This window comes from Podarcis tiliguerta (genome assembly GCF_965153285.1).
Source record: "Podarcis tiliguerta genome assembly, chromosome: 16".
Classification (NCBI taxonomy): domain Eukaryota; kingdom Metazoa; phylum Chordata; class Lepidosauria; order Squamata; family Lacertidae; genus Podarcis; species Podarcis tiliguerta.
In genome coordinates, this window is record NC_139549.1 from 36299910 (window position 1) to 36325468 (window position 25559).

Here is a 25559-nt window from a genome sequence, read left to right on the forward strand (position 1 = left end):
GCAGTTATATTCTCCACCAGATGGGGCAGCGATTTGCGGATCTTGACACCTGCACTCTCTGATTCCTATAGTCGCTCAATGTCTCCTGGGAAGACCTGGGAACCTCCCTGGCTCCCAGATTCTGTGCCAGTTTGCGCTCTGTTTGCACAAAGCACCTATCCTGAACAGCAGCCTCATATCAGCAGATGTGCTTTGTCAGCCTTTCCTTTTCCGCCTGAGGGTATTTCTCTTGAGGGCTTTTGCCCTGTGTCAATCTTCTCTTCACCTCAGTCCTGACAATTTAAATACAAAGCAGCAATCGGCTCACCAAAGCTGCTGCTTAATAAGTTTATCTCCTGTACCAAATGTTTGAATACCCTCCCTGGTTTCTCCAAAGGACTTTGGAGGCCAGCTTACAAGCAAAAGTTGCCAAAGCAAAAGGCCAGCTTGGTTTGAGTCATGCTTTCTTGGGGGATGACTCCATATCGAAGGAGGTCTGCTGTGAATGGGGTTAGACTAGGACTAGAGCAAAGTGTTATAAGAATTTAAGGTCTCAAATATATAAATTAAATGTACAAGGCAAACACATACATGCACCACATGTCTCAAACAGTACAGAAAGACAGTCCTGAAACGATTTTGAATCTCCCAAACTGACCAAATGTTTCTCTGCAAGGAGGGAGGAAATGAAAAAACCTCCCCATTGTCTCTGTGCTCACAAATCCTGCCTTAAGGGCACATTTAAGGTATGAATAGGTTGAGCCTGTGACCTGGGTTCAGGAATTAAGTAGTTATAATAGCAAAAGAGTGGCCAAAACCCAGATAATGCAATCAGATACTTGCTAGACAGGAGATAAACAACGCACTCAGATTTCTGTTGTAGACCGCCTTTTCTGTAGGTATGATGTATCTGGGGGGTGGTCTTGGGCTACACCCCTTCTGTGATGTATGTATGATGTTTCTGGGGGTGGTCTTGGACTCCAGGGCGGGCAATTTATAAGGGCAGGCACACCTTTGTTCTGAGTCCTCCTCCTCCTCTCTCCTGCGTGTGAGGGGAGCACCCTGTTGCAACAGCTTTAATAAAGATCAGGCTTACTAGCTGCTTTGCTTCTCAATATTCTCTGGTTGGTCTCTGTTATTTTCTCCTACCGATAGGGAACCCACTTGAGGACTCTATATGACTCTTGGATACCCCATAAGGGGAAAAGGTCAGATTTTGTTTACAACAGAAGGGAGCAGGTAAGGCGACAGTTACTTTCTCTGTTGGAAGAATTTGGATGGGACAGATGTGTGTTGACAGTCAGCATTTGTCAGCGGGATGCCAAAGAGCCAGATTTGCAAGCCTAGACAGGATTCTGCAGCACATGGCAACAGGCAGAACTGGCATTCAACTGGAAGGGCCATAATTCAATGGCAGAGCATCTGCCTTGTATACCACAGGTCCCAGGTTCTAACCCTTCCATCTCCTGGTAGCACTTGGGATTGGACCTGGACCTTCTGCATGTGAAAGAGGTATCCTACTACTGGGCTAGGTCCTTTTCCCTTTGACACCCTTTGGTCTCCTGCATTTGGAATAAATGTAGAATTTGATCTTTGCAAACAACTTGATCCATGCTGCTCAGACATGAAGAACAGACAAGCAGAACTTGGCTATCCACCAGACATTGCACTTCTAAAAAAAGTTGCAACACAGTTCTTGAATTTAAATGCATCAGAACCCATATTTAAATCTGTATTTCAGAGAATATGTGTGCATATATATATATATATGATATGCTTTTGAAACACATTTTGAGACAAAATACACAATGAAATATATCCTTTGAGAAAGACAATACAGTGTGTATTGAAATACCTGTTTTGAGATAAAAAGTAAAGGTAAAGGTACCCCTGCCTGCACGGGCCAGTCTTGCCAGACTCTAGGGTTGTGCGCTCATCTCACTCTATAGGCCAGGAGCCAGCGCTGTCCGCAGACACTTCCGGGTCACGTGGCCAGCGTGACAAGCTGCATCTAGTGATCAAGCGCAGCACACAGAACACCGTTTACCTTCCCGCTAGTAAGCGGTCCCTATTTATCTACTTGCACCCGAGGGTGCTTTTGAGCTGCTAGGTTGGCAGGCGCTGGGACCGAACGACGGGAGCGCATCCCGCCGCGGGGATTCGAACCGCCGACCTTTCAATCGGCAAGTCCTAGGTGCTGAGGCTCCCACGTCCCTTTTTGAGATAAAACACACATTTAAATATAGATTTTGAAAGATTGCATACATTTAATTATATCCAGAGTTGGTTTCTTGCAGCAAAAACAACAGAGAGTATTGCAGCACCTTTAAGCCTAACAAATTTATTATGGTAAAAGCTTTGTGGGCTACAGCACACTTTTTCAGATGCACGATGCGTTCTCCTCCTAGCTATATGTACAAGCTGCTGGGCAGACGGAGAGGGGATTTAAGTGAGGGCAGAAGGAAACGAAATGAATAAAATACAGATGATGATCATTATGTGGCTATTCACAAAAAATAAAAGTTGTTGATAACACAAACTTTCTGGCTGCAGTAAGCCAATTAACATGTGCAGCAGATTAACAAAAGCTTTAATGGCTACTAGTCTTGTTGACTATGTATTGTTTCCTGTATGAAAGGCTGTATGTCTCTGAATACTTGTTCCTGGGGAGCGCAGTAGGGCTCATGCCTTGCTTTGTGGCTACTCAGAGCCTTTCTGGTTGGCCACTGTGGAAACAGAACGCTGGTCTGATCCAGAGCAGGTCTCTTCTTATGTTCTGACAAAAGGGCAATGGAAGGTTGATTTATCAGCTGGGAAGAACCTCCCGCAGCACCCAGTGCTTTTAGTGGAAGGTATCTGAAAAGATGGAATATGCCAAATAATAATCCAAATGGTTGACTGATGGTCTCATGAGTGCTTTATCACTACATCTCTGCTATTAACACCTAATTTCGCCCTCTTCAGGATAACTTTGTATCTCCCCCCCCCCCATTCTGATGCAGCCTTTGCTAAATGGGTGCACTATAGATGCTAGGCCATTCATAGGCAAACTTGGCCTTCCAGCTGTTTTGGGACTACAAGTCCCATCATCCCTGACCACTGGCCCTGTTAGCTAGGGATGATGAGAGTTGTAGTCCAAAAACATCTGGAGGGCCGAGTTTGCCTATGCCTGCGCTAGGCACTACAATTCCCAGCAGTTCCAATGGCTGGGGCTGATGGGTGCGGCAGTCCACAACATCTGGAGGGCTCATGCAGTTAAAAAGGTCTGCTTGGTTACAACGTAATAATATGCTTCCCTGAAGATCCTGTGGAATGGCAATTGATCCTACATGTCTCTGTCTGGGCTGGAAGCCATCCTTTTCTCATAGCAGAGCCAGCTCAGTGTGGAACGGGAGCTTCTAATATTGACTTCTTCCATGAGAAAGCTGCTATCAAAAGTGTAATCAGTATTTATGATTCCTCCCCCCCCTTTCGCTCTCCTTGAAATGGCAGCAGATTAGAAATCAAAGGTCTCCAGGGTGAACAGGAAGGATATCAGTGAAGTCATCCATCTCCTACCTCGTATGTATTGATTTGTAGGGTTGAATCAATGGGGAAAATTCCACCCTTTGCTAACAGGGATTAAAAATAGAAATGTCAAGATTTTGCCTGCCCAGAGGGGATTGTGGGGTGGGAATGGAGTACAGAAGTAGCACTGGGATAAACTAGGCTTACTTCAGATTTCTGGAATGGTGGGAAATTTGAATAGTACAGTATTAGGAAACCGCTTTACTAGAGACGAGACCTGGTGTGGGTTGCTCAGTCAGTAGAGCATGAGATGATGAGATGATGATGATGATGATGATGATAATAATAATAATAATAATAATAATAATAATAATAATAATAATAATTCCACCCATCTGACTAGGTTGCCCCAGCTACTCTGGGCAGCTTCCAACAATTTATAAAACTACAGTAAAACATCGAACATGAATAACATCTCAGGGTTGTGCGTTCGGGCCCCACGTTGAGCCAATGATTCCTGCCTTGCAAAGGGTTGGACTAGAGGACCTCCAAGGTCCCTTCCAGCCCTACAATTCTATGATTCATTATAATAATCTTTAGCCAATGGCCAAGGATGAGGGGAATTGTAGATAAGCAGCATGTGGAGGGTTACAGATGCCCCATACATACCCAAGTTAGCTCGCTGGTCTATCTCAGATTTGTCTATTCTATGCCAACATTTTCCAACCTGGTGCCCCCTAGAAGCTGTGGGACTGCAGCTCCCCTTCTGTCCTAGCCAACATGACTGGAGGTCAGGGATGATGAAGGGAGAGGGGAGTCCATTCAGAGGTTCAACATCCAGAGGGCAACCAAGTTGACAAAGGCTGCCTCACACGAGCTCGTCAGGATTTCAATTTAATTACTAAGACTCTCTCCAGGGTTTCTGACAGGGAGACACTAGGGACTCAACTGGCGATTGTCTGAATTCAAGGCATATGCTCTACCACTAAGCCTGTAGGCTTAAGGCCCATAGGAATCTGTCTTACATTGATCAATGGTCTGACTCAGTGCAGCTCAGGATTGTCTACACCAGCATAGGGAATCTTGTGGTCCTCTACAGGTGAAACTCAAAAAATTAGAATATTGTGGAAAAGTTCATTTATTTCAGTAATTCAACTTAAAAGGTGAAACTAATATATGAGATAGACTCATGACATGCAAAGCGAGATATGTCAAGCCTTTATTTGTTACAATTGTGATGTTTATGGTGTACAGCTGATGAAAACCCCAAATTAACAATCTCAGAAAATTAGAATATTAAATGAAATCAGCAAAACAAGGACTGCAAATAGAGCAATATTGGACCTCTGAGAAGTAGAAGCATGCACATGTACTCAGTACTTGGTTTGGGCCCCTTTTGCATCAATTACTGCCTCAATGCGGCGTGGCATGGATGCTATCAGCTTGTGGCACTGCTGAGGTGTTATGGAAGACCAGGAAGCTTCAATAGCAGCCTTCAGCTCTTCTACATTGCTCGGTCTCATGTCTCTCATCTTTCTCGTGGCAATGCCCCATAGATTCTCTATGGGGTTCAGGTCAGGTGGATTTGCTGGCCAATCAAGCACAGTAATCCCATGGGCATTGAACCAGGTTTTGATACTTTTGGCAGTGTAGGCAGGTGTCAAAGTCCTATTGGAAAATGAAATCAGCATCCCCATAAAGCTCGTCTGCGGAAGGAAGCATGAAGTGCTCCAAAATCTCCTGGTAGATGGCTACGTTGACCCTGGACTTAATGAAGCACAGTGGACCAACACCAGCTGATGTCATGGCTCCCCAAATCTCTTTTCTGATGAGAGCAGCTTTTGCATCTCACTTGGAAATGAAGGACCCAGAGTCTGGAGGAAGAATGGGGAGGCACACAATGCCAGATGCTTGAAGTCCAATGTGAAGTTTCCACAGTCTGTGTTGATTTGAGTTTCACTTGTAGGTACTTACCTGGCAGGGGAGACACCTTGATCATGAAGGAGGTTTTCCCAAGGTGAGGCTCATCCATTGCACTACGGGTGTGCTGACCCCGGCGATTTCCCCAAATGTGGGAAACTCAACTGCATAATTTGTGGTACCTCCCACCAGATGTCAAAGAGAAGAACAATTACCAGACTTTTAGAAGACATCTGAAGGCAGCTCTGTTTAGGGAAGCTTTTAATTTTTAACAGATCACTGTATTTTAATACTTTGTTGGAAGCCGCCCAGAGCGGCTGGGGAAACCCAGCCAGATGGGCAAGGTATAAATAATAAATTATTATAATAAATTATTATTCTGACCTACAGCTACCTTCATCCCTGACCATTGGCCATCCTGGCTATGGCTATTGGATGCTGGATTGCAGCTTCAGGAGGGCCACAGATTTCACATCCCCTGGGGTGGACCTACTATGCAATCAATGAAGCTTAAACTTCAGGATTGCTAATCCCGAAAAGGCTCCAGAAGCAACTTTACTCCACCTTGCTCACTTTGGGTCTAGTAGACTCAGTTTGAGTCACACAACTTGAAAACTATAAGGCATAGGAAATTTGTATCCACACCAGTGACTGTGACACATGAGATAGTCTCGGGTACCTCGGGTTACATACGCTTCAGGTTACACAGAAATAGTACCTCGGGTTAAGAACTTTGCTTCAGGATGAGAACAGAAATCGTGCTCCGGTGGCATGGCAGCAGCAGGAGGCCCCATTAGCTAAAGTGGTGCTTCAGGTTAAGAACAATTTCAGGTTAAGAACGGACCTCCGGAACGAATTAAGTACTTAACCCGAGGTTCCACTTACAGCAATTTTAACCAGAATCGTAGGTTGTTTTTTTTTTTTAATTTCATGGAACAACCCCATTGAAGAAGATAACAGTGGTTACCCAGACCTAATTAGAATCATAGAATCATAGAATCATAGAGTTGGAAGAAACCACAAGGGTCATCGAGTCCAACCCCCTGCCAAGCAGGAAACACCATCAGAGCACTCCTGACATATGGTTGTCAAGCCTCCGCTTAAAGAACTCCAAAGAAGGAGACTCCACCACACTCCTTGGCAGCAAATTCCACTGTCGAACAGCTCTTACTGTCAGGAAGTTCTTCCTAATGTTTAGGTGGAATCTTCTTTCTTGTAGTTTGTATCCATTGCTCCGTGTCTGCTTCTCTGGAGCAGCAGAAAACAACCTTTCTCCCTCCTCTAGGTGACATCCTTTTATATATTTGAACATGGCTATCATATCACCCCTTAACCTCCTCTTCTCCAGGCTAAACATGCCCAGCTCCCTTAGCCGATCCTCATAAGGCATTGTTTCCAGGCCTTTGACCATTTTGGTTGCCCTCCTCTGTACACGTTCTAGTTTGTCAGTGTCCTTCTTGAACTGTGGTGCCCAGAACTGGACACAGTACTCCAGGTGAGGTCTGACCAGAGCAGAATACAGTGGCACTATAACTTCCCTTGATCTAGATGCTATACTCCTATTGATGCAGCCCAGAATTGCATTGGCTTTTTTAGCTGCCGCGTCACACTGTTGGCTCATGTTAAGTTTGTGGTCAACCAAGACTCCTAGATTCTTTTCACATGTACTGCTCTCAAGCCAGGTGTCACCCATCTTGTATTTGTGCCTCTCATTTTTTTTGCCCAAGTGCAATACTTTACATTTCTCCCTGTTAAAATTCATCTTGTTTGTTTTGGCCCAGTTCTCTAATCTGTCAAGGTCGTTTTGAAGTGTGATCCTGTCTTCTGGGGTGTTAGCCACCCCTCCCAGTTTGGTGTCATCTGCAAATTTGATCAGGATGCCCTTGAGTCCATCATCCAAGTCGTTGATAAAGATGTTGAATAAGACCGGGCCCAAGACAGAACCCTGTGGCACCCCACTAGTCACTCTTCTCCAGGATGAAGAGGAACCATTGATGAGCACCCTTTGGGTCCGGTCAGTCAGCCAGTTACAAATCCACTGAGTGGTAGCATAGTCAAGACCGCATTTTACCAGCTTCTTTACAAGAATATCATGGGGCACCTTGTCAAATGCCTTGCTGAAATCAAGGTAGACTACATCCACTGCGTTCCCTTCATCTACCAGGCTTGTAATTCTGTCAAAGAATGAGATCAGATTAGTCTGACATGACTTATTTTTCAGAAATCCATGCTGACTATTGGTAGAAGAAGAAGAAGAGAAGAGTTTGGATTTGATATCCCGCCTTTCACTCCCTTTAAGGAGTCTCAAAGCGGCTAACATTCTCCTTTCCCTTCCTCCCCCACAACAAACACTCTGTGAGGTGAGTGGGGCTGAGAGACTTCAAGGAAGTGTGACTGGCCCAAGGTCACCCAGCAGCTGCATGTGGAGGAGCGGAGACGCGAACCCGGTTCCCCAGATTAGGAGTCTACCGCTCTTAACCACTACACCACACTGGCTCCCAGTGATCACAGCATTCCTTTCTAGGTGCTCACAGATTGTTTGCTTAATGATCTGCTCCAGAATCTTCCCTGGTATTGATGTTAGACTGACTGGGCGGTAATTATTTGGGTCCTCTCTTTTCCCCTTTTTGAAAATAGGGACAACATTTGCCCTCCTCCAGTCTGCCGGGACTTCGCCTGTTCTCCAGGAATTCTCAAAGATGACTGCCAGTGGTTCTGAGATCACATCTGCCAGTTCTTTTAATACTCTTGGATGCAGTTCATCTGGCCCTGGAGACTTGAATACATCTAAACTAGCCAAGTATTCTTGTACTATCTCCTTAGTTATTCTGGGCTGTGTTTCCTCTGCTGAATCATTTCCTCCAAATTCTTCAGGTCGGGCATTGCTTTCTTTATCGGAGAAGACTGAGGCAAAGAAGGCATTGAGGAGTTCAGCCCTTTCTGTGTCCCCTGTTTGTATTTCACCATCTTCTCCTCTGAGTGACCCCACTGTTTCTTTGTTCTTCCTTTTGCTACGAACATACCCATAGAAGCCTTTTTTGTTGCTTTTAACCTCTCTAGCAAGCCTGAGTTCATTCTGTGCTTTAGCTTTTCTGACTTTGTGTCTACACGTGCTGGCTATTTGTTTGAATTCCTCTTTGGTGGTTTCCCCCCTTTTCCATTTTTTGTACACATCCTTTTTTAATCTTAACTCAGTTAAAAGTTCTTTAGATAGCCACCCTGGCTTCTTTAGGCACCTTCCATGTTTCCGTCTCATTGGTATTGCCTGAAGTTGTGCTTTTACTATCTCCCTCTTAACAAATTCCCAGCCATCATGAACTCCCTTTCCTTTTAGTATTACTGTCCATGGGATCTCACCCAGCACTTCCCTAAGTTTTATGAAGTCGGCTTTCTTAAAGTCAAGAAGTTGAGTCCTAGTATGCTTGGCTGCTCCTTTCCATTGTATAGTAAACTTCAGAAGAGCATGATCACTTGCGCCTAATGATCCTTCCACTTCTACCCCATTAACCAGGTCATCGACATTGGTTAGGACCAGATCTAAAATGGCTGTTCCTCTTGTTGCTTCTCCCACTTTCTGGACAATGAAGTTGTCTGCAAGGCCAGTGAGGAATCTGTTTGACCTTATGCTCTTGGCTGAGTTTGACATCCAACAAATATCTGGGTAATTGAAGTCCCCCATTACTACTATCTCCCTTCCTTTTGCGTGCTTGGCCATCTGTTCCAGGAAGGCATCATCTATGTCCTCCGTTTGGCTTGGGGATCTATAGTAAACTCCCACAATGAGGTCACTATTATTCTTCTCTCCCTTAATTTTGACCCAAATGCTCTCACTTCAAGCTTTGGGGGCCCCAAAATGTAGGTATGTCACTGCCCATCACTGCAATATAAATGCTCACTTAGCAGGAAATGGAAAGGGCTTTCTTCGGCAAAGATCCTGGGGAGTTGCTCTCCATCTGAGTAGACACTGCTGAGTTTAGATGACCAGAAAGGAAGCTGCTGTCTGCCAGATCAGACTATGCCCCCAAGAAGTCAAGCTGAAACGCTCTCTCTTTTCTTTGGGGCCATTTTTTTAAAAAAGAAATCTGGATTCAGCACAGCCTTTTTTCTCCCCTTTATCACTGTTGTTTATCAGCTCAAGTGCAGTTTTATGAGACTGGGTACAATATGAACGTACTTGATGTATTTTCATAGGCTGTGGAGTTATTGACATTCCAATATATTAGATGCTGAGAAAGAAATGCATATTGATGATTGCCGAGTTGTCCTGAGAAAGAAAGGGATAAGAAACCATTTAAGATTTTATTAGATATTTTCGGGATGCTGGATTACTCAGCTGGAGCTCTGAGACGAGAATGAGAGAGGGGGGTTATGGAGGCGTGCTTCAAGTTTCTGCAATGTCATTGTTGTGGTTTTTGATAAAATATCAGTACAAGCATTCTGGGTGCTGCTTTTCAACAGGAACAGCCTGGATCTTCTGAGTCTTTTGTCTCTGAAAAACCACCACCCATCACATTGTTTGGAGGGACTTTGGAAACCATCTAATTCAGTTTTAGTCAATACCACAGGTATTTTGGACAGTTATTCCACCAGCCCCTGCCAGCCTGACCAATGGGTAGGAATGATGGGAACTGTGGTCCATCTCTTCTGGAGGTGTGGTCCAAAGTGTGGCCAATGTTTTCTCACTGTTTTGTTTGGAAAGGAAAGCAGCAATATAGGTCAAGGGCCATAGGGTCCTGAATGGGGTATCTGTGCCCCTGAAGGACCAGGTGCGCAGCCTGGGAGTCATTTTGGACTCATAGCTGTCCATGGAGGTGCAGGTCAATTCTGTGTCCAGGGCAGCTGTCTACCAGCTCCACCTGGTACGCAGGCTAATACCCTACCTGCCCGCGGACTGTCTCACCAGAGTGGTGCATTCTCTAGTTACCTCCTGCTTGGACTACTGCACCACACTCTACGTGGGGCTACCTTTGAAGGTGACCGAGAAACTGCAATTAATCCAGAATGCGGCAGCTAGACTGGTGACTGGGAGTGGCCACCGGGACCACGTAACACCGGTTCTGAGAGATTTGCATTGGCTCCCAGTACGTTTCCAAGCACAAATCAAAGTGTTGGTGCTGACCTTTAAAGCCCTAAACGGCCTCAGTCCTGTATACCTGAAGGAGCGTCTCCACCCCCATCGTTCAGCCCGGACACTGAGATCCAGCACCAAGGGCCCTCTGGCGGTTCCCTCATTGTGAGAAGTGAGGTTACAGGGAACCAGGCAGAGGGCCTTCTCGGTAGTGGCGCCCACTCTGTGGAACACCCTCCCTTCAGATGTGAAGGAAATAAGCAGCTATCCTATTTTTAAAAGACATTTGAAGGCAGCCCTGTTCAGGGAAGTTTTTAATATTTAACGCTGTATTGTTTTTAATACTTTATTGGGAGCCGCCCAGAGTGGCTGTGGAAACTCAGCCAGATGGGTGGGGTATAAATAAATTATTATTATTATTATTATTATTATTATTATTATTATTATTATTATTATAGCTTTACATGCAGAAGGTCAGTCTCTGGCATCTCCAGGGAGGAGTGGGAGACAAACCTTGCTTGAGAGCCCCAGGCAATCGTTGCAGACCATACTAAGCTAGCTGGACCAAAGGGCTGGCTCAGTATAAGGCAGTTTCCTATGGGTGTTCGTCATGCTTATTTCATATGAATCCTCCCCCCCTTTTAAAAAATGTTTAGGTGCAGGTGACATTGCATGTGCAGTCAAAGCAGCACCACCCATGCCCAAGAGAGAAGTGTCAGCAGACCAGTGTATAAAATCATCTATGGTAGGGAGTGTTGTAAGAAAAAACTGCTCCTCTTCCCTTATGGGGTACCCAAGAGTCCTTTTGTAGGTTCTCTATTAGTAGGAGAAAATAACAGAGGCCAACCAGAGAATGTTGAGAAGCAAAGCAGCTAGTAAGCCTGATCTTTATTAACTGTTGCAACAGGGTGCTCCCCCCACACGTAGGAGGCAGGAGGGACCCTGAACAATGGTGCACAAGCCCTTATATAGACATTTGAAATTCCCCACCCTGGAGCCCAAGACCACCCCCCAATACATCATACATGCATCACATAAGAGGCGGTCTACAGCAGAAAACAATCACTGATTGCATTACTTGGGCAGTCTGACGATTCCTTTGTGATGGTAAATACTCAGTTCCTGAATCCAGGTCACAGGCTCACCCTATTCATATACAGATACCCCTTAAGACAGGATTTGTGAGCACAGAGACAATGGGGAGGGTTTCTTATTTCTTTTGTCCTTGCAGAGAAACATTTGAAGTCAATTTGGGAGAGACAAAATGGTTTCAGGACTTTTCCTCTACTGATTCAGACATGTGGTGGTTTATATGTTTATGTATGTGTTTGCCTGGTACATTTATGAACCTTATCATTTTATGAACATTTATTTTATATCTTAGACCTTATAATTCTCATACCAGGAGCATGTGGCCTTACATTGTCTGAAGGAGGCTGAGCACCTGAAGCTGTGATGTGCGCCAGGCCCCTTCAACTTTGAGAGGGCCCGACCCCCTTCCAACAAATATTGAGGAGGCCAACGTGTCTTTGACCCCCTAGAATTGGCACACCTGATCGTGGCTGTGATCTACCTCCACTGTCAGACATAGCACACTCCTTTCATGGCTGTTGCTGGAAGCCATCTGTGCAATGGACATGAAAATCCAACTTAAGAAATCATTCTATTGTTTGGATGTTTTGTATCCACAGCAGGTGCAAATTGTGAAAAGGTATCGGACATCATTTTTAAGGTTAGCCAAGACCTCTGGTCAACAAGGCACCTATTTTCCCCCTGGACTCTTATATTTTTAATCAACTTGTCACACTAACTAAAACCCTTTCAGCTTAATCATTATTGTAAAACAGTTGGTATTATTACTATTTTTTAAAAGATCACTTTCAAGGAACCAAAAGCAAGATGGACTGATCAAGGGAGGAAGAAATTACTGGCAGGAGAGGATATTTTTACTGGCAGGGAAATTCTTGAAGCAGTTTTTACTGGCAGCCTGTAAGTTTACTGGCAGTTGGCAACCCTTCTTAAGACCTTTATGAAGGCACAGGCATTATGCCAGTTGTTCACGAGCTGCATTCACAGATTTCAGCTGGAGACAGGTAAGCTGGGGGCTAGACAGAATCCTATCCATTTCTGTGTTGCTCCATCATCTGATGATCACAAGGAAAGCTATGTATTTTTCACTCCATAAGATGCACCTAGTTTTTAGAGGAGGAAAGGGGGAAAGCCCCGTTTTTTGAGGATCAGCTCAAAGTTGTTGAGCTTACTTTGCAAAGGGAAAAAAATCCTGTTTTTATGGGGTTCAACTCACAGTTCTGCAGCTTCTTTAGGAAAGGAAAGGGAGCCGTTTCTACAGTTTCCAGACAGATAATCTAATCAGGCAGTCACATGTCGCTGGGGAAACAAACAGCCTCCTTCTGCAGAACATTCAACAATGGAGATGTGGGCAAGGGGCCGGGGCTGGAAAGGGAGCCAGCAATCGACCACACATTTGCTCTATAAGACGCACAGTCATTTCCCCTTACTTTTTAGGAGGAAAAAAGTGTGTCTCATGGAGCGAAAAATACGGTAAGTGTACAAGTTTCACCAGGCTTGGAAACAGAATTGGATTTGAGCATGTGGAGATGGGGGGCAATCAATGCAAAAGGAGAGTTGATTGCAGGCCAGAATCTGACCATCGCTGACCTATTGTAAGAAGAAAAGCATTGCTGGATCAGGTGAAAGGCCTACGTCTCTAGCCCAGCATCCTGTTTACACAGTGGCCAACCAGATGCCTAAAGCAGGTCTGCAAGCATAGCATTAGAACTCTCGGCTTGTGTTCACCATTATCCAACAGCCACTGCTGTTACTAGAGGTAACACATTAGCCACATAGAAGCTAATGATATCCTTAAGCATGTATTGCGTGAACTACTTACTTTTGCCTGTCTTATGTCTCCCAGCATTCAGCTTCATCAGAATTATGAGAGAGGGAGAAAAACTTCTCTCGGTTCACTTTCTCCATACTCATCTTTTCTCTAAACTAAAAATCTGTTTGTTTTTAAAAAATTGACATTTCTTTTGCTTGGTACTATTTGCCTATCTAAGGAGAAATTAGTTCGGTTTGCATTTTAATGTGAACCTACCTATTTTGCAATTACCAAACTGATACATGTTTCTCTGGATTGTCTAATGAATTCATAAAAATAAAATACACAAACTGATGCAGAGTTTGGGTGAACCGAACTTAAAATTGGAAAAATGAGATACAGAGCATTTAACAGATTTGGCCCTCCTAGTCTCATTGGTGTGTTTCTTAAAAAAATAGATTCAACTGTTTCCCAAGGAATCCCACTAAGAAAATATATTCTAGGGCTCATTGTTTTTCCCCATTGGTGGCCAATAAAATATTCCTACTCAATCCTCCTCTGTAGAGTCTGAAAACCGGAATAGACGCCAGAGACATAATTAAAGGCAATCGCCTCAAATCCTCTGGTACTCCTAAAATGTTCATAACCCACTCACAGTTATTCATAATTGAGTATGCAGTTAAATGTTTTAGTCAATTTGTCTGACAGTAACGCAGCCCATTGATTTTATAGAGTCCCCAGGTTTTGCCATTAAATTACATTTGCTGAAAGCGATTTTTCATACTTCTGTCTTGTAATGTTTACAGTCCAATTGTGTTTTCCATTTGCGGAATGAAGCATTTCTAGTTAAGCCCGTTCACCTTGTGCTGTCTTGCCCCAGTAGCTTATCTGCTTGTTCTCTTGTTGCTCTCCTAACCTCTCCCAAACACTTGCATACCACAAAATGACAGTAGATGTGTTACACTAGGGATAGGGAAGCTATGGCTCTCTGGGCTAAGTCTGCTGCAGTGAAAAACCATGAAGACTCTTGTGGCACCTTGAACCAGGAGTGGGGAGCCCGTGGCCCTCCAGATGTCGCTGGACTATGACTCCCATCAACCTCAGCAAGCATGGTCAATAGTCAGGGATGATGGGCATCATTGACTGTTGGAAGGGATGGAATGGAGTATACCGTAAGAGGGCTTTCCTGGCTGGCTACAATCCTGAACGGGATGTACTCCACAGGTCTCATTTGTCACATGTTTGACATCCCTGTATTCCACTGTGGCAAATGGTACCTGCAACAAAATCTGGCAATGTGGAGTGCAACCTGTTCATGATTATAGCCAGCCAGCCAAGCCCTCTTCCGAGATATTCCATTACTTCCCTTTCAACAGTCAACAACTCCCATCAAACCTGACCATTGACCATGCTTATTGGCGGATAAGTTTGCTATTAGTGTATAGCAGGGATGTCCAACCGGTTGACTGCGATTGGCTGGTCGATCCCTGGGATGTTTGAGTTGATCGCGGGCTCTTTTTCCTTTGCAGGGGAAAAAGAGGATCCGCCCCCACCCCCCGCCCCACCCTCCATTCGCGCATGATCGCTAGAACAGAAGACGGAGTTTTCGCTGTGAGGCTGTTTCTTGATCGATCTTTTTTGGTGAGTGACTTTTTCCTTTCCCCCCTAAAGAAAGCTCAACATTTTAGAACTGCCCCTCTAAAAAAAAAGCTCAACAACTTTCACCTGAACTTTCACAGTCTCTTGGAAGCTGGATGTCCCTGGTGTATAGCAAGGGACATGCTGTTGGGCTCCAGATCCCATCATCCCTAGCAACTGCCCATGCTTGCTAGGGCTGATGGGATTTGGAATCCAGCAAACACCTGGAGTGCCACGGGTTCCCCATCCCTAGTGTTTAAAGGTAAAGGTAAAGGTACCCCTGCCCGTACGGGCCAGTCTTGACAGACTCTAGGGTTGTGCGCCCATCTCACTCAAGAGGCCGGGGGCCAGCGCTGTCCGGAGACACTTCCGGGTCACGTGGCCAGCGTGACATCGCTGCTCTGGCAAGCCAGAGCCGCACACGGAAACGCCGTTTACCTTTCCAGTAGTAAGCGGTCCCTATTTATCTACTTGCACCTGAAGGTGCTTTCGAACTGCTAGGTTGGCAGGCGCTGGGACTGAACAACGGGACCGCACCCCGCTGCAGGGATTCGAACCGCCGACCTTTCGATCGGCAAGCCCTAGGCACTGAGGCTTTTACCCACAGTGCCAGAAGAAGAAGAAGAGTTTGGATTTGATATCCCGCCTTTCACTCCCCTTCAGGAGTCTCAAAGCGGCTAACAATCTCCTTTTCCCTTCCTCCCCCACAACAAACACTCTGTGAGGTGAGTGGGGCTGAGAGACTTCAGAGAAGTGTGACTGGCCCAAGGTCACCCAGCAGCTGCATGTGGAGGAGCGGAGACGCGAACCCGGTTCCCCAGATTACGAGACTACCGCTCTTAACCACTACACCACACTGGCTCTCGTGTCCCTAGTGTTTAGAATGGCGTATTTCACATTGGGAGCAGTTTGGAAGGCAAGACAGCTTTGCCCCTTCACCACAAATATGTTCTCATCTTCAAAACTGAAGCCCCAGACAGCATGGCCAATGGGATCACGGGAGTTGAAGTCCAGCACCATCTGGAGAGCACCAGGTTTCCTATTCCTGCGCTAAAGGAAGGGAGATGATTGGGTAGTGAAGCCATCCTGGCAAAGAAATGGGCTCACAGGTATCTGGATGGTCCTAATAGGGTAAAAAAAAACCCCAAACTTTTCCAAACTGAAAAAAGAATAATTGCTACAGCACAGCACCAGCAAGAGCAATGCATAATTTTGTTTCATGTTGCTGCTGAAGAACCTCTCCCCGTCAAAGATGGTTGCTAAAGTTGGCAGCTTCTTTCTCTTCCCTCTCTGCACGCCCCCATCACCCCCAGTTAAGGTCCTGATTGTTTCTACTTTGTCATTTCTCATCCTTTTGAGATGCATGACCTTATATTATTCCCCCTCCCCTGGCCCTCTTTTACCTTATCATTTAATTTACTCAAACAGCCGAGCCGAAGGGGAACTTTGTAATTCGGCAACCGAGAACTGTTTTACATTACAAAAACCCAGGTAATTCAATTGCGGCAACGTAAGCCAAGAAGGTACAGAGAGTGTATTAATATCCTTTTCTCACAAAGATTGTTCCCTGTGGCCTCCAGACTGTCTACGGCAACAGTTTTCCGATGGAAGCAGGCGGCGATGGCTCCTTCGCACAGCAGACAGCTGCTTAGGGAACATCCTTAAACCCTGTAATGTTCATTTTGCCTGGCTTCGGAAAACAGTTCTTAATTGAGTTGTGTCCCTACCTGACCTCAATTTAGATTTACCTAAGCAGCTAAATGCATTATGGGCCTGTTGTCGCTGGCTAGGACGCCAACTCTTTTATTTCTTCAGTATAGAACAATGAGGAAGTGCAGACCAGTCAACGGGCTGGAATGAAAAAGGAGATGATTGCAGGGTACTCGACCGTGTGACCCTCAGGGTTCCTTCCAACTGGGGTTCCTTCCAGTTCTATGATTCTGCTTTATGACTGGGCAGTAAGAATGGATGAACCATGTCCGTTTCAGCTACTCATTTTCTTCCAGTCCTAAATCCAGCCATTCTATGAAATTTGCACATCTCTGAATTATGCAATGAGAGTCCTTCAGCCAAGTAATGCTTATGAAAACACATGGATTAGGGAAAAGCATGCAGAAAAATGTGTTACATTCAGACAAATTGCCTTGCAAAACCATTCATGCTAGGCAAACTTGCATATATAAACGTGTGGATATTAGGAGAAATTTGCATTATATATGAAATTTCGAAATGACCTGGAAATGGAGAGAACATAACTTTAGATTGGTAAAATGAGAAAGTGACAGATTTGCCTTCACCCTCTTCCAGCTAAGTGGGTGCAGCCTAAACAATCATCTCTTTGTAAACAACTTTGATTCCCCCCCCCCCTCACAATCAGGCAGTGTATGTTGTTGTTTAGTCGTTTTGTTGTGTCCAACTCTTCGTGACCCCATGGACCAGAGCATGGCAGGCACTTCTGTCTTCCACTGCCTCCCGCAGTTTGGCCAAACTCATGCTGGTAGCTTCATGAACACTATCCAACCATCTCGTCCTCTGTTGTCCCCTCCTCCTTGTGCCCTCCATCTTTCCCTTCATGGATCACTGCCTTGCCGTGGCGAAGGGGCTTGAATAACTCAGAGAAGCCATGAGCTATGCCGAGCAGGGCACCCAAGGTAGACAGGTCATAGTGGAGAGTTTTGACTAAGCGTGATCCACCTGGAGGAGGAACAGGCAAGCCACTCCAGTATCCCTGCCAAGAAAACTCCATGGACCAAGACAACAGGCAGTGTATAAATTTCATTAAATAAAATAAATAATAAAATCAAAGAAATTGTCCTGGTCAGTTGGTTAGCATTTTTTTTAAAAAAAATCTTATTTATTTTAAATACAAGATCTAAAAACAAAACGCTATAAGCAACAGTCGTATCCTTACACAGACTCTTTTCTCCTTTCTTTCAGTGCACTTCTAACCATGTCTACTTGGAAGTCAGTCCTAATGAATTCACATGGGCTTACTCCTAGGTAAGTGGAGGGAAGATTACCGCCATACTTTCACACCCATGACTCCCTCTTCTGAGATCATGCTTGCTACGACATGAGTGAGATTTAAAGCAAGGGGCATGATCGCTTTCTTCATGTCCATTGATGTGGATTCAATTAATTAATTAACTCATTGAATCAGCTCATACAATTAATCAACAAAGATTTCTTTAGCTCTTTTGTTGTGGTGGCTGAAGGAAGATGATGAAAGGAACATCCTCCTTTGGAAAGTGTCGCAATAAAGCGCACACTTTGTGCCATCGATGTGGGTCTAAGGCCTATCATCTCCAGAAGTCCACCTGTGGAAAATGTGGGTATTCTGCTAAACGCAAGAGAAAGTATAACTGGAGTGCTAAGGCCAAGAGGCGCAATACTACTGGAACTGGCCATATGAGGCATCTGAAAAAGGTCTACCACAGATTCAGGAGTGGATTCTGTGAAGGAACAGCGCCAAAGACCAAGAGAGCTGCTGTTGCAGCATCCAGCTCATCTTAAGGACTCAAATGTCTTTTTAAAATAAATGGCCTGAACTGCGGAAAAAACAGACAAAAACAAAACAAAACGAAACAAAGATTTCTTTGGTTGGGCAACTGTCTAATCATCACCCATTATGGCTGTTGCCATTAATCTAAATCAGGCATTGTGTGAGCACTGTCAGCCTAGGGATAATTCTGTTTTTCAGTAGCTAGGAGCCAGTGATTCTGTCATCACTTTCTGCTGTGGTGGATGGGTGACTGTTCATGTCTCATGTGCATCTGGCCCCTGCAGATGCAAAGCTGCCTCTTGCATTTCTCAGGCTTTCACGTCCCCCATTCACAGTGCCCCCTGCATAGTACATCATTTATTCTAAGGGCAAAAGGAGGTGGTCCCATGCAGAGGCGCCAGCTTGTGATGGAGATTGGGGGGGGGGGTGTCGCATCAGAATGGCGGCGGAGCCAGGGGGTGGAGCCAAATGCAGTGGCAGCACGGCTTCAATGGCCAACAGCTCCTCCTCCTCCTCCTTCTGCTGCCACTGGCCAGGAGTTGCTTCCCCCCTCCTTCCCCACCCCAGTAGCTGGAGAAGCTGGTTCCTGAAGCCATGTTGAACTCGGCTCTGTGCTCAGCCCGGTTTTTCGAAACATTCTGGGCCATGGTCCACCTCCCCAAAATATGGGGCAGGGGAAACAGTTGAGATTCCCCCGAGTTAGTGCCCCCTGGTCCCATGCTTTGGAAGGAAACAATGGGCATCCAAAAACTAAAAGGAGGTGTACAGAACCATGGTTTGTGTCCCCTTAGGTCCTACTAAGAATGAACCCATTGAAATCAATAAACCTAAGTTAGCCAGTTCCATTAAATTCAATGGGTCTGCTCTGAGTAAAATTAGCATTGAATGTAACTCCCATATTTCTTGTTAAATTAAGGATAGGTGACTACAGCCCGTGCAAATTATGGCCTCACTTCTATGATGTACAGTGGTACCTCGGGTTACATATGCTTCAGGTTACATATGCTTCAGGTTACAGACTCCGCTAACCCAGACATAGTACCTCTGGTTAAGAAGTTTGCTTCAGGATGAGAACAGAAATCATGCTCTGGTGGCACAGCAGCAGCAGGAGGCCCCATTAATAATAATAATAATAATAATAATAATAATAATAATAATAATAATTTTTATTTATACCCCGCCCTCCCCAGCCAAGTCCGGGCTCAGAGCGGCTTACAAGCAATAATAAAAACAAGATGAATGATTACAACTTAAAAACAAAAGTAAAATACAACATGAAAATAATGTAACATTAAAATATTAAAATGTAGCCTCATCGCAGGAGGAGAAGGAAAAGAAAAAAGAAAGAGAGGGAGGGAGGGAATCAAATTGGCTCCAAGCCAAAGGCCAGGCGGAACAACTCTGTCTTACAGGCCCTGCGGAAAGAAATCAGATCCTGCAGGGCCCTGGTCTCATGAGGCAGAGCGTTCCACCAGGCCGGAGCCAGAGCTGAAAAGGCCCTGGCTCTGGTTGAAGCCAATCTAACTTCCTTAGGGCCTGGGACCACTAGGGTGTTGTTATTTATGGACCTTGAGGCTCTCCGTGGGGCATACCAGGAGAGGCGGTCCCGTAGGTATGAGGGTCCTAGGCCGTGAAGGGCTTTAAAGGTCAAAAGCAGCACCTTAAATCTGACCCTGTACTCCACCGGGAGCCAGTGCAGCTTGAAAAGCACTGGGTGAATATGCTCCCATGGCAGAGACCCCGTGAGGAGCCTCGCTGCAGCATTCTGTACCCGCTGGAGTTTCTGGGACAGCTTCAAGGGCAGCCCTGCGTAGAGCGAATTACAGTAGTCAAGCCTGGAGATGACCGTCGCATGGATCACTGTGGCCAGGTCGGGGCGGGAAAGGTAAGGGACCAACTGCTTGATGCGGCGAAGGTGGAAAAATGTCGCCTTGGCTGTTGCTGTAACTTGCGCCTCCATGGAAAGGGAGGCGTCAAGGATTACACCCAAACTCTTAACGGAAGGCAATGGCACTAACTGGGCCCCCACAAGAGAAGGGAGTTGGTCCCTCATCCCCATGCCATCCCGACCTAGCCATAGGACCTCTGTCTTCGAAGGATTTAGTTTCAATCGGCTCCCACGAAACCATCCAGCCACAGCTTCCAAACATCTGGTCAGTGTGTTCGGGGCCGAGTCGGTGTGGCCATCCATCAACAGATAGAGCTGAGTGTCATCAGCATATTGGTGACAGCCCAGCCCAAAGCTCCGGATAATCTGGGCAAGGGGGCGCATAAAGATGTTAAAAAGCATCGGGGAGAGAATTGCGCCCTGCGGCACTCCACACACCAAGGAGTGGCGCGACGACATTTCCCTCCCTAGTGTCACCCTCTGTCCCCGACCAGAGATAAAAGAGCACAACCAGTTACGGGCTATGCCCTGTATCCCCACGTCTGTGAGGCGGTGGTCCAGAAGATCATGATCGACCATGTCAAAGGCTGCTGACAAATCTAAAAGGATCAGCAGTCCTGACCCGCCTCGATCTAGTTGTCTACGGAGATCATCTGTTAGGGCAACCAGAGCCATCTCCGTCCCAAAACCAGGACGAAAACCGGACTGAAATGGATCTAATGCTGATGTTTCCTCCAGAAACCTACCAAGCTGTTCAGCAACCGCTCTCTCAATTACCTTACCCAGGTATGGAAGATTTGAAACTGGGCGGTAATTGGATAGGTCTAAGGGATCTAATGAAGTTTTCTTTAAGAGTGGACACACCACTGCTTCCTTCAGTTCCCCTGGGAATGTCCCCGTGTCAAGGGACAAATTGATAATTTCAGCCAGGGGGGTCCGCACAACATCTGGACACTCCCTAATCAGCCAAGACGGGCACGGATCAAGGAGGCAGGTGGTGGGCCTACTAACTTGGAGGAATCTATCCACATCAGTAGGGAGTATCCGATCGAAATGGTCCAACACTGGACCTGAAGTCAGTCGAGGGGCTTCCAGTTCAGTCACTGTATCTAAATTGGCAGGGAGGTCACGGCGGAGCAACAGGACTTTCTCCGCAAAAAAGCTCGCAAATGCCTCACAGCTGTGGGTCGAATTTGTGCTTAGATTTGGTTGTCCTCCTAAGGACGTTAATGACCTAATTATTCTAAAAAGTTGTGCCGGGCGAGAGCTAGCGGATGCAATGGAAGCTGCAAAGTAAGATTTTTTAGCAGCTTTCATTAGCTAAAGTGGTGCTTCAGGTTAAGAACAGTTTCAGGTTAAGAACAGACTTCAGGAATGAATTAAGTACGTAACCAGAGGAACCACTGTATTTGCATTTATTCCCTCTTTGTCCCCAGCCAGCTTAAATGAATTTGATGAATTGGACACTTTTCACCACTCAAATCTGCTAGTCTTTAATGTGCCACAAGATTCTTTTCATGGGCCTGGTTGCAAACAGCCAACTAGGGCAGAATTTTGTGGAACATGATTCTGACTTGCTGCCCTATATAACAACACCCCAGCTCATCATTCTGTACTCACTTCAGCCTCTAGAGCATTTTCAAGGGCAGCCCCATGTCTTCTTTGGAGATCACTCGTAGCCGAGTAAGATTGTCTTCCATAAACACGGTTTTAACAATGAGTCTGCAAGTGACTGTGAAGACCAATTCTGGACCCACACATCCTTCCACAGTGGGGACATTGGTTTCCGGGCGGGAGTTGACCATGGTGTGGATTTGCCAAGCTCGCTTTCCTCTTAGCACGTTTCTCCCTTGTGTCCTGAGTTCGAGTGTCTTCAAAGCCCATGACACCTTTGGTAAAGGCTGTTCTCCAACTGGAGCACTCACAGGCCAGTGTTTCCCAGTTGTCAGTGTTTATACTACATTTTTTTAGATTTGCCTTTAGACAGTCTTTAAACCTCTTTTGTTGACCACCAGCATTACGCTTTCCATTTTTAAGTTCAGAATAGAGTATTTGCTTGGGAAGACGATCATCAGGCATCTGCACAACATGACCAATCCAACAAAGTTGGTGTTGAAGAATCATTGCTTCAACACTGGTGATCTTTGCTTCTTCCAGTACACTGATATTAGTTTGCCTGTCTTCCCAAGTGATGTGTAAAATTTTTCAGAGAGCATATTTCAACAGTCCAAGTGAGAAGTTATTTGAACATGCATTGCAGACAGCAGGCTATACTTTTTTAGGAATGCCCATAACTGGTGGACAAGTCAGAATTGGTCATAGGCACTCTGCATCACAGAGGCTACCTGGGCCTCCACTGCCAGCTTTGAATCAACGATACCCCCAAGCTATTCCCAAGGTGATAAACAAGCACAGAATTACCCCAGTTATTTTATTTTTTTTGCTGAGCTTTCTAGTTTACTGAACCCCCTTTGCATTTGTAGCCTGTGTACTAGCCAGCAACCTCTCCCAGTTTTGCCTCCTCCCCAGATTTAATAAGTTCATCGCACACTCATTGGGTGAGCCAAGGCATGAAATATTAGCCATCCTGTAAATGGCCTTGTGACTTCTTCTTCTTCTTTAGAAATACAAGTCAGTATGTTTTGCAATAAGTGCAATTAACCCAGGTTACATAATGTTTATTCATGGGGGCTTTTCAGAGTAGCCAGGCATAATTGATCAGGCCAGTAACTTCAATATTGGCACCTCCAGTTTTGCATATGAAATTATTATAAAGGAGGTCAGGATTTTCTGCCCTCAATAGATTAATCAATTAGGGGCAATCAATGAAGAATAAAGGATGGGTACCACATTCTGAAGTCCAGGACAAGGGGGTCAGTAATAAACTTGTTCAAATACACTTCCAGGTCAGAAGGGAGAATTGCATCGAAGTCTGATAATCCTGGCAACTTTTTCAAAGTTTCCCATATACATTATCTCAATTATTATTATTTTTCTCTGTGTATAATTTTTTATTAATTTTTCTGTTTTACAATTTAGAATATTCATTTAAGCAACCTTAAAATGTCAGTGACTTCCCTTCTTCTTTGTCCATGGTTCATTTTGCATATCATAAATCCCTGCATATTTTACATAAACTAAACCGTTCAGTAATCTATTATAACATCCATCAAAACTTGTTTACACTGTAGAACTTATCTTAATGCTGCCAACGTTTCCAAGTATACACAATTCCCACCCATATAGTCAATAAATATTTTCCAGTCTTCTTTAAACGTATGTTATCTCAGTTATAGTTACAAGATGAGGTTATTGTGCTCTGTTCCGACGGTCGATCTCACAGAGAAAGCAGTGAAGCTGGAGGCAGATTGAGGCTTGCTCCTACAAAGGTTGGGAGTGGATGGAGGCCTGTCACCAGGCTGCCTCCTCCAGGCTCCACCCCGATGGCCAACCTAGCAGTTTGAAAGCACGTCAAAGTGCAAGTAGATAAATAGGTACCGCTCCGGCGGGAAGGTAATTGACATTTCCGTGTGCTGCTCTGGTTTCTCCAGAAGTGGCTTAGTCATGCTGGCCACATGACCTGGAAGCTGTACACTGGGTCCCGCGGCCAATAAAGCAAGATGAGCACCCCAACCCCAGAGTCGTTTACGACTGGACTTAACTGTCAGGTGTCCTTTACCTTTTACCTTTATGATATGAAGACAGGTACTGCTCTTCCATTCCATAGCCTCCCTTGTGATGTTCTCCCTGCACCCCTGGAGTGGTAATATGTGGTAGAAGGTTTTCTGGCTCTTCAGGCTCAGGAGAAGGTGTCTGTGAAGGTCTGGATTCTGACCCTATATATCCTGGTGGCCTGGGAGCTTCCTCCAGGGGCTTCTGAACAACAGCCTGAGGTGCAATTGTTTCCCTATCTTCGGCAGTCAGCTCTGATCCCTGAATTCTCACCACTACTGGCATCCCTGCCCATCTGATGCCCCTGCAGCTTCCTACTTTGTGTTCAGATAGATTTAGGGGTCACAATGATACAATAACGATACGATAATCTGTACTGTCATTGTCCCATACAGAACAACAAAATTGAAAAAATCTACATAAGATATTCAAAAACCAACAAGCCTGCTATCCCAACCTGGTTAGCCCCCTAAAAACTCTGATACCCCATTTTAAAATACAATATACTCCCATAGAGACTCCTTACATTGTGTTTAAAACCAAAATCACATTTGCATAGAAACTGTTTCTCAGGTGGCTAGTCCTAGTTTTTATAACCCTGTACCTTCTTTCAGAAGGAGAGTTGAGATAGCACGACTATGACATCAGCTCTGCCAGGAGACCGGCTGCCTTGGGCTGGTCCTCAGCTATCACCTACCAGCTACTGTTTTATCCAACTGAAGCAGAGGGAGAGTTGAGGCAGCAGGGACTTTGCACAGGCTTCTTCTTGGAGTTACAGGTTGAGGGTAGTTTGGAGCTTTGCATTTTCTCACCCTCAGATGAAATGTCACTCCTCACATAGGTAGTGCATTGCTATTTGAGGCTCAGGACATTTGCCAGTGGACAAACAAGGAAGATATGCAACAGACAGGTATGCATGCAACAGTCCGTACAAGTAAAATCTGCATTCCATCGTATGATATGTAACCATCCATACAAGTAGCCCAGGACAACAAAGTCCAATTCCTTCACAGTGGGCAAGAACATCAAATTATAACATTTGTATACAAAAAAGTCCAGAAAAAGTCAGCACCTGCTCATGCAAATGCAGCCACCAGTGGGCAACAGTACTCAGTGTAGCACCTGCTTGTGCATTCAGCATTCAGGATAGTAGCTTCAGCACCACTGTGGATTCATTGAACTCCTGCACACTGAGCTTGAAAAGACAGTTAACAAGACACCTCGTGCTTCTCCCCAGATGTTCTCTTGAAGGGGTTCCGTCATCCAATGGAATGCATTTTGTTCTAATTAGTGCAAAAGGAGAGCAATCAGCCAAAAAAATCAAAAACAAAAAAACTCAGTGCCATCTGGAATGGAGCCGGTGCCAGTCTCTTTTGAGGCAGCTGGGATCAGTTCCCAACAAAGATGGAGTCCTGGGTTTACACAAGGAGGTATATAAAGGGTCTCAGAAGTGGCTTAGACATTAGCTGTTCTGTTCAACACTGTGTTTTGCTTTATTATTTAGCAGCCTCCTTTGTTGCTTCCCCTCGACAGGAGACAGAGC

General features: G+C 45.3%; 1 protein-coding gene across 1 annotated transcript; it reads left to right on the top strand.

Moving 5' to 3' along the window:
- The first annotated feature begins 18150 nt into the window (after positions 1–18150).
- Positions 18151–18503, top strand: LOC310666351 (large ribosomal subunit protein eL37-like). Its single transcript, XM_083417036.1, has one exon. It carries the CDS (start codon positions 18174–18176, stop codon positions 18465–18467), a length of 294 nt encoding a protein of 97 aa, XP_083273162.1. The 5' UTR covers positions 18151–18173; the 3' UTR covers positions 18468–18503.
- Positions 18504–25559: the final 7056 nt, after the last annotated feature.